This window comes from Convolutriloba macropyga, chromosome 9, assembly GCF_964194025.1.
Source record: "Convolutriloba macropyga chromosome 9, txConMacr16.3, whole genome shotgun sequence".
NCBI lineage: Eukaryota > Metazoa > Xenacoelomorpha > Acoela > Convolutidae > Convolutriloba > Convolutriloba macropyga.
In genome coordinates, this window is record NC_134476.1 from 14,636,628 (window position 1) to 14,647,225 (window position 10,598).

At 35.4% G+C, this 10,598-nt stretch overlaps 1 protein-coding gene across 1 annotated transcript; it reads right to left on the reverse strand.

The window, feature by feature from the left end:
* Positions 1 to 5,224: 5,224 nt before the first annotated feature.
* LOC142345626 (dual specificity mitogen-activated protein kinase kinase 6-like) lies at positions 5,225 to 10,207 on the reverse strand. The gene is made up of 3 exons (XM_075397774.1): positions 8,949 to 10,207; positions 6,107 to 6,388; positions 5,225 to 5,562 (listed from the first exon to the last, which is right to left on the reverse strand). Exons 1-3 carry the CDS (start codon positions 9,620 to 9,622, stop codon positions 5,319 to 5,321), a joined length of 1,200 nt encoding a protein of 399 aa, XP_075253889.1. The 5' UTR covers positions 9,623 to 10,207; the 3' UTR covers positions 5,225 to 5,318.
* Between the last annotated feature and the right edge of the window lie 391 nt (positions 10,208 to 10,598).

Genomic DNA, 10,598 nt, shown 5'->3' on the forward strand with positions numbered 1-10,598 from the left:
GTTTACACTGACCGATGCTGCTCAATCTATAGGCGACCCGGGCCTTTCAAGTCAACCCAAAGTACTTCTACTCAATATCGGTCGCCCTTATCCTTTCCTAAGTCGACTCCTCCGCTAGACAAGCAAAATAATAATAAATAATAAATAGATCATCTTCTTGAATGCAACCCCGAATATCACTTCACCAGAAAAAAAATAGCTCAATTGCTAACCTAATCAACCAGACCGTGAGCAAAAAATTACAAGCTGGCAGGAGGAAACCATATAAACAGCTTAATCAAAAAGGAGCCACAAAACTAAATGACCATTAAGGCTCAAAAGAGCTGCCAAAATTTGCACCAAAATTCAACTCACAATGATGAATTATGCAAGGAAAGAAACAAAACGGCAACTTTATGATTGTAAGGTACCTCGCTGCAGAAGATGAGAAGCGCTGTTTGCTCCAATTTTTGATTAGAAAATTCGGTCATGCCTCAGTGGCCAACTGGACTTGATTTGAATCGTTATCACAATAGAACACGTTATAATCGATATTATTGGTGAAATCTTATCTTTGATAGGGCAGTGCAATTTTAAGATTTTCTTTTTCACTCTATTAACCCAAATTTAACAAAAAAAATGTAACTCCGTGAAAGAGAATAGTATTAGAAGTTTAAATTATAGGTTGACTAAAGGGTGTTAATTAAATTTAAATGAGTGAACTTATTCTGGTAAGAAAGTTTTCACTGCTTTCGGAACTTTGCCTACAAAATATTGGCGATTAACCTTCCAGACGTCAATCATGCTACTTTTTGTCGGCCGAATTCAAATCGTAGGTCCTAATTTGTATCATAAATACTAATTCGAATCATAAGACTTAGCTTGCCCAGCTGTGTTACAGAGCGCGTATTCTTGAACGGAAAGCTCGCAACATCATCCCTCGGAGAACGGAGAAAAACCAAGAATGGATTTCAGTGGCTTCAATTCTGTTCAGCACAACAGATTTCACGTTGACTCTAATCTCGAGTGGTCTAACTTTGTTCAGTTTTGCGGTACTCTCTTTCACAAGAAACGAGTACAAGTCCCAATTTTTTGGCTATCTATCTGTGTGGTTTCAGACAACTAGTCTTTTGGTCGCTTTCGTGCTATTCTCTGTGACGAATCAAACTTTCAGAGCAGGAACCGTCAAACTGTTCAAACGAATCACCCTGTCTATATTGATGAAAAAGCGAACAGATATCAATGAGAACCAAACATGCCCAAATAATGAAAACGAAATCCGTAATCTGTGATTTCATGACTGAAATGTTTCCAGACAATCGACGTGAAAATGCTATAATTAATTAAAACTTTTGTCGTGTATAGTTTTTTCAGTACTGCAAAGCTCAAAATATATGCTCTAAATGTGCCAGCTAAAATGGAAATTGAGTACACAATTTAACACCGGCTAACCCTCCCCTCCCCCAACCCCGTTAATGTCCCTGAGTCACTGACCGGCAGTCGATAAGTCCTGGCCCAAATGAACACGAAAGAGTTGCTTCGCGCGTTTAAAATACCTGGTCTGGAAATATGAATGATCGCGCGAAGTCTGAAATATGCAACAGAACCCACAAAACTCTGAACATGGTCCGACGTGCCGTATGGGACTGTCTTATTGTCTCAGACATTTTGTCTGGGACCCCAATCGGGGCAAGTACTTGATATAGCAGGAGCAAAAATCTGAATGTATAAATAAACAAGGAGGCTCGTTAAGGTGCGTTCGCACATGATGTTCCGACCCGCGCTCATCTGCATTTTTGACATAACTGTCAACCAATTGAAGAGATAATCAAAAATAGATCTTTGAGATTTAAAAAACACAAACTATTAAATAAATAACATAATGCCATGTCTCATTACAGCGCTCACGAGATCTCACACCATTAATAAGACTACGGGAGCAAAAAAATGAACAAAATAAGCAAAAAAAATCATTTATTACGGCAAAAATTCAACATCTAAACTTAAAAGCACCTAGTAACAACGTCAAAACACAATTGGAAGAAACTCTAACTACACAAAATATTTTTCCGTTACTAGAAAGCAGATGGGACTCTATATTGAAACTAGACAACAAATTGACAAAAAGAAGCAATAATGAGGCGAAATTCAAAAATCAACCAATATTTTTCAAACCAAATATTTACAAACGTCTTAAAAACCATGAAGTTTTAACAAAAAAATTCTTGTAAATTTATGAAAAAGTCAAAAACAATAAAGTCTGTATCTGCACAAACTAAGCAACGGAAACGGACTAAAGATGAAAATTTTTTAAAAAATACTAAGAATTTGCGAATACACAAATTATTGAAGCCCTTAAAACCTTTCGCTGTTATCTGAATACTGTTTTTTATTTCAAATGTTAATTGAACTACTGCAGTCAAAATTATACTGGAAGAATAAATATGTTCACTTGGGCCTAAATTGAAAATCATTGGGATCTGTTATTACGCGAATGAGCTTAAAGAGCAGAAAAAGGACACTGGTATAGACCACTAAAAACTTGGATCTTTTCCGTTTGTGCCCCCCAGCTTAGTGGGTGCATATTATTTGCAACCCCCAGACGCACGTGCAATATTTTTACATAATGATTTACTATGTAATGACACGTGCTCTGTCACTGGGGGGAGCATAACGTACTGGGGGGGCACAAACGGAAAAGATCCAAAAACTTTTATGAAAACGCATATTGTTCTACAAACAAAACATCAGTTACGACGTAATATCAATAACCACTTTAACTTGCGAATTACAGGGAAGTGTATGGGGCCTCTCATTGATGAGAATTAGATACAAGTTGACAAATATGACAACAAAGCCTAAAAACCTTAAAAAACCGTTTGAAAACAAATATTATCGTGACCTTTTAGGGCTATTTTTTGTAAACTTTCCGCATTGAGTATTTTCACACGTTCGGCACTCAGTTACGCTCAGTTACGGTCTTATAAGACTTCTCAGCTCTTTACGGCTACATAAAGAATACAAAACATGCAAAAACATCAAAAAGAAAAAAATGAGAAGTGTCGGCGCCATTAAAAAATGAACTTTTCATTTCAAACTTTTTCATTTTCAAGTAACTTTTAACAACAATGGCATTGTTTTTTGTAACAATCTGACTTCAAAAAACCAACAAATATGAACAAACATACTAAAACCAGGAAACATTTGAGATAACCCGTAGTATAAAGCCATTAAATTAAATTCAGTAGCTTTCAACGGTTATCAATAAAGAAAAAGATATAAGAAGTTATGCTTCGATGAGAAGGCAATAATCTGTGTCATTCTTAAATCACCATTTAGTCATCACAATAAGTGTTATGACTCTGATAACGAAAACAAACACAGGCAAAAAAGAGAATCAGTAGAAAAGTGCGAGAAGAGTGTGGAAGCCAGTAAAATCAAACGTTTTTCCCTGCAATCTTTATCTATGATCTATTGAAAGTCTTCTCAATTCCAATGGGAACTGGCAATAAACGGAGAATGTGATAGGATTTCAAAAGAATCCAAAATTATTAAAAAAAAAAGTCGTGGCATCCAAGTCATTTAAGACAATAGTTAGAAAACCGCTAACCAGATTCAATTTGGTTGCAATAGAGACGAAGGGGTCCTATCAATAGCGAGACTGACTTGAGTTTCACGGAAACAAGGTTAAGATCGGTTAAAAAAATAATTTTTCAAAAAATTATTTTTAAAATTCTACCAGCCGTTAGCTGTCCACTCAAATTACTGCATAGGTTCCCTTTCTGATCTTCAAGAATACTATTGCAATTTTAGTCAATGAGTCTATGTCATAGGGCTGAAAAGTTTTATCAAAATATCGAAAAGAAAATTATAATTTCAATGAAAAAATTACGAAAACTCAGGGTCGGAGACATAAAAAATGAGCGATTCCTTAATAACAATTATTTGTTCATTGAACATCATTTGACTGTAAATCAGGTTTGTCATGAACAGACTGTAAATCATTTGAATGTAAATGAGGTTTGTCATGAAGTTGTTAAGTGACTTTAAAAGAAATTAAAAAATATGAAATTGTTTCGAAAATAACAGCTCTCTTGAATTAATATTTTTATAGAAAAAAAACTTAGTTTGAACAAAAAAGTGAAAATCATGCCAAACATCATATGTTCACACAAAACTTTAAACCTTGATAACTCCTCGAAAAACACGAAATTCAGAAAAATCTTTTTAATTCCCAACTCTACGCCGGACGAGATTTTTAATCATACCACTCACATTTCCCTACCATGAATATATCGATCGGCCAAAATTGTCTGAACAAAAACAACCCATTTGAGTATATAGTTCCTTCCCCCACAAAAGGGGTCAGAACGAAAATTGATGCGAGCATAAATTCTAGATTACAGCAAAGATTTCTCGAGTCACATGACAGCTGGCAAGAGATCAAAAAATGTGATTAAAAATGCTATAACAAAAAACCACCGAAGAAGTAAGATCAATTTCATTCCATAATCTCTAAACAAAAGGGGTAAAATCTAAACATAGGAAATATAGTTTTTTCGTCCAGAAAAATATTTCTACCTCTCAAAGCAAATGAAATTTTCTGAGTATTTACGGACAAAAATATGATCAAATTAAAATTCCGTTATTTTTCCATCGGAGTTTCCCCCGCAATTTTCATTAAAAAATAGTTATTCGAAAAAAGCAGTCTGAAATTGATCTTACTTCTTCAGTGGTTTTCTGGTACAGCATTTTTAATCACCTTTTTGATCTTTTGCCAGTTGTCATGTGACTCGAGAAATCGTTGCTGTAATCTAGAATTTATGCACGCATCAATTTTTTTCCGACCCCACTTGTGGAGGAAGGAACTATATACTCGAATGGTTTTTTTTTGTATAGACAATTTTCGCTGATCGATAGGATGCGCGTATTGCGCACGGCCGATGTAGGGGTGTTAAATTACGGGTAAAACATCGAATCGGTCAAATCCGCAAAAAAATTTTCTGAATCTACAATTTAGCTAGTTTCGATATGGTTTCTCTAGTCTAGAACACTTCGGCTGAAGAAAAAAGACGGTCCATGACAGACTTTACCCCTTTTGTTTAGAACTATTGGAACGACAACCATGTAAACATGTACCAGGGTTCTCTTGAAACTAGTACATATTGTAGCTTGTTAAATGGACGTGCACCAACAGGAAATATAGCGAATCTCAACAACTCAATCATCATCGATCAAAACTAAATCAGTGCTCAAACTAAATTGCTATTTAACACTTAATCTGCATAAAATAGACACCACAGTTTTCAACTTTGACACCAATTTCATGTTTAGCAAATTTAGGCGTCTTTAGTTGGCTTTTCAAGAAGAGTTTTACAAAACTTGGTCACTTCGTAGGGGTCAGATTGCGGGTCGTAGGACTGGATAAAGCTGTGCTCGAGCAGTTCGGGGTATGCGGGTCGTCTCTCCGGTTCTTTCTCCAGGCACTGGTTGACGAAGTCGTTCAGATCGGGAGAGACCCTGACCTTCTCAGAGAGATCTTTGTGGGGGTTTTCAACTATGTTCTTCCATGTTGCGAAGATCCTGAAAAATCAACATTTTAATTCTTTCGACCAATATTCTTACCTCCGTGAAAATTTTTTGTTCTCACAAGACTGCAGGAACACTTACTATGTTATTATTTATTCGTCAAAAGTTGCCGACATTTTTTAAAAAAAAACTATTTGAGCAGACTAATAATCTTACCTTTATGGAAAACGGAGAAAATGTAAAGCATGTGTCAGCGTAATATTTAATGAAGCCAAAATCGTTTATGATGTGAAATAATCATCATATATTTTTTCAATTAAAGATTCAATTTCAACAAGCAACATATTAGTGTCTCAAATTTTTTTTATTTTTAAGATGTTAGTTTGTGAAAACGAACTTAACTGCGATCTACTTTTCCCACGTAAACAAAAATTCTGTCCCCATTGGCGTGATTGAATAATTAAATCCGTTTTCGCGCTCATAAAACCTTAGTATATGCAACACTGTAAAAGCAAAAACAAAATATTTTTAAAAATTGTGGATTTAAAAATCAACAGTCGAATGATGTTTATAAAAAAATATAAATCGTCCAACTTACTGGTTTTTGACATAAAACGGGTGCTCCAAAGATACCAGTTCATAAGTTGTAACTCCTACTGCCCAGATATCACTTTTGACTGTATACCCCACCCGTTTAGGCGGTTCGACCCCTAACCCCCTCGCGGTACCGTTGGGTGTTGGGGTTACTGGTGAAATGGGTCCCAAATTAATCCTCTCTGGGGCTAAGTAGTTGAATTGGTAAATCTTTGACTTGGCTATACTGTTGACTAGTTTCCCACAAATACCGAAATCGCCAAGTTTCACTTCGCCTGTGTCAATTCTAAAACGAAGCCGTTATTACATTCAAAACAAAGAATTAATTAATCACTTAAATTAAAAGTTTTGAACATTTGCGCTATTTGTGCGGTTTGTTGACCACTTTACTTTTAGACTTGATATCATTTCTATAAAGAAACCTTGCTCCAGATGCAATAAATATTTTTGGCTGGCCATTCTAAATACTTATGCCTGGCTTTAGCCCAAACTATCAATTGATAAATCGGTCAAAAGTAACAATATTATTTTACGTATACTCATCAGCATTTTTGGGCCACAGCAATCAAAAGTTTTTCGATTGTAGTGACAGTTTCCAGAGAAATCACAAATAATAAGTGATTGAAAAAATTATAAATTTGCAAATTTAGCTGTCTCAAATATATATAAATAAAAAATGATTTTAAATATTACCGAAAAAAAGCTGTACGGAGTCTTTCAATGCAACAGTTAAAAGGACTTCATTAGATTTGAAACAGATTTGTTTAAAATTCCACAATTTAATCACTTAAAAAAACAATGCATGTTCAACAGGTCGTCCTATTTTGCTAATCACCTAAAATTTGACATCTAAAATGTGACATTTGAACAGCAATTTTACAATTCTCCGCCAATCTCATTAATGTTCTAAAAATGAACTTCGTTAAACGATAAAACGCTGATCGGCGGCTCCCTCTCCGCGCTTTGAGGGTGATTATATGGAAGATCCTGAAGTTTTTAATCTAATTACCGCATTTGAAGTGCCTCTTTCACGACGGCTAACCAGTGCGACATTGTCAAAATAGGTCACATATCTTGACCCCAGTATCAAATTGACCCCACGGTAGAATTCAAATCAAGAATTAACTAAATTGGAATTAAAACTAGAAAAGACCATTCTCGAACAAAAGCGCAAAAACGGCACCACGACAATGCTGCATCAAAAAGACCGAAACAATTACAGTAATTGCTTCAATCTCCGTTCGAGAGCAATTCAAAATGCAAATATTGATTACAGCAACAATTATGTAGAGCAATTGATTATGTGCAACAAAGATACCCTCCAATAACCTTGTTCGATTAGGATATCCTCACTTGACTTCAACTCTTCCTCTCCAACTAAAGTAGGCAAAAATCAATTCGAGAGAGTGAGGTAAGTCATGTGCGACCAAAAAACTATAAAAGCCAATGAACAAAAAAACTCTCTGCCAAAAGTGTGAGAAACAAAAAACGACTGATGTCGGATGAATTGCTCTCGAACGGCAGGCGGGGATTTAATTGATGGGTGTAAATTAGAAATTTTGCATAAGTATGAAAATCCGGAGCTCATAGGAATTCGAACCCGAGACCTCCAGAATAGCAGACATATCTTAACCACTAAGCTGCAACGCTTTAGATAATCAACCGCTCACTCGCTTTTACATTAGCAACAAACTTTATTTCGAATTGAGATTACTCAAAAATGAAGTGAAGCGAGATAAAAGTCAGTTGAGAAGTTAGAGAACGTTCTAACACAAAAACTCAAAACCGGTTAAGCAAAAAATTTTGCATTAAAAAATCAAACGTTCAAACTTTGTTCGAGTGCAATTAATATCGTCAGGAGTGAGCCTGACCTCAAATGCTCATAACAAAAATCTTGAATACGTGAGTGCCAATGATAGTTCCAATGAAAAAATGTCAATCAATAAAATGTTGAAATAGCATAAAAACAGAGCCACAGAGAAAGTTTCACTAACTCTATTTTAACAGCGGTCTCACAATTTCACGTTTTCCTCAATCAAATTTCACGTTTTCCTCAATCAAAATCAAAAATATAACCGACTGACGTCGGGCGAATTTCTCTCGAACCACGGGCGAGCGGTTAGCTTCGGTTGATGTGGGGGGGGGGGGGGTGAGTGGGGGTGGCGGCGGGGCTGACTGAGTGGCCAAACTTTTGAAGATTAGGAACCGCTCATCAAACCACGAAATTGTCTCCTCAAAACAGTTTTGGTGAATTGCATACTTAGAGACTAGTAAGGCGCAAGTCTTTAAGAGAGCTGCTTAGCCATTTAATGCCCTCGGAGCGTTACCTGTGTAACCCGTTTCTGAGGATAAAAAAGTCAAATGGGTCAGATGAAAAATCGCTTCAGCGAAAAATCACATATAAAAAGACCACAAAACTAATATAATTGCTAGAAACTTTTTTTGAGAGCAATCAAACAAATATGTTCCTCAGAGAATATAACATTTCAGAATCTGCTTCAAAAAAGAAGCTTTAACAGAACTTTAAAGCGCTCCAATCGTCGGTGTTATGCGCTCTGTCTGTGTCAATATCTATGTGCACTCAATTTATCACTAATTTACTAATGTTTTACTTATATAGAATTTCTGGGTTGGATCATCTATTTACTAAAAAATAGATATTTTTCGTTAATGCCCTTCCATGTATATTTCGACACAAGCACGTGGAAAATTTGAATGCTATTATTTAGCATAGTTTCATATGCTTGAACTGCATACTTGTTTGCGGGTTGAAACCCACTAACTAGCACACATTAAACCAGGAAGTAATCACGGGAACGATTCACTAAAATTAAAAAAATACTGACCTGATCAAAATGTTGCTAGGTTTCACATCTCTGTGCATTAAGTCGAGTTTCTTGAGAAAACTAAGACACTGAATACAAGAATAGCTAACTGCTCTCACTACTGGTTCGGGAATGAACAACTTTGTCAATCTCTTTTCACTTTCTTCAATCAAATCATTCGCCGATAAATCCATTAACTCCATTACTAACCACAAATTAATACCACTTGTAATTTGACAATAAGTTTGTACAGCATACTCGCAATTTTTCACTTTTTTCGTTACTTCTAGTTCCGAAATAATTGACTTTTTCTTTTCGTCAGTAGTCTCGAGACAAATATCCTTATAAGCAAATTTCAATTCGGGTCTGCTAATGATTGAACATTGATAAACATTTCCATATTGCCCGCCGCCCAATTTTCGCCCTGTTCGAATCTCGCTAGCACAAACTGTAAATTTCGAATGCCCTAAATCAATTTCTCCGCACTCCATCAATTTTTCGAAATCGGGGTCGTTGAATACATCGCCTCCGTTCTTTCTGTAATCTGGTAATCTGTCTGCTGATTTTAACCCGGGCAGAGGGTGCTTTGGCTTCTTCAAAGAGAAGCTTGAACCCGAGGCCGAGCGACTGTATGATTGGTGGTTGCTTCCGGGCGAACTCGGCGATCGTTTGTAAGCGCCATTCTGTTCAGCCATATAACTTCTGGTTTTCTTCGCAGTTTAACAAAGTGAATACTGACGTTGGCTAAGCACTTTTTTGTATAATTTTGACCCAAATTTGTACTAATTTGTAGAAAATTTCTGAGCACAATTTAAAGCACAAAATTTCCTGACTATATACAAAAGCACCAAAAGTTTCTATCTGAAAAATTAAATTAAACTAAACAAAACAGTAACCGCAACGATTTCTAGGCACAGTTGCAAAGATATCAAAATTGAAAGCTTTTTTAGAAAGAACCAATTGAATCGATCAAAACCGAACTAGTGGTTTGCAAATATTGTTATTTTAAAATTCAAACGCTATCCATTGTGGGATTAAACGTCACTATCATTCAATATTACCAATTTCTGTTCACATATTTGAGCTGTATTGCAGGTGCTCTTTTGCTATGGTTGGCCGGTTAATAAAACAAACAAAAACCAGGTAAACAATATTGTTCTGTTCCAAATTAATCAGTTCATTGTTGATTGTCTTAAATGTTGAGCCAAAATAATTCTGATACATTAAAAACTGAACATTTGATAATCAACATGCCCCATAAAATAAACAAACTAAAAGTACCTCACGATTCATTGTAAAATCAATTTGGTGTTTTAAATACACTTAAATCTGAAAATGGGAAAAATGTTTGAACCAAAATTAAATTCAACATTTAAAAACAACTATAAAGACACAAAAATTAGCAATAAAAGCAACAGTGAAGCCATTCACTTAAAAGCAAACTAAGAACAAAACTAATATTTCATCAAACAGAAGAATTCACGAAATGGTGGAAAAATGAAGAGAAATTAATACAAACATGGAAATCACTAATTGCAAAAATGAAATGTCCTTATTTCTGGTAGACTACTCATTCACATTTCTAAGAACATATAAAAATTGAAATAAATTACTTGGAACTAAACGCGGGTTGGTGGTAAAAAAATTCGTCTTACATACTGTTAACTTATT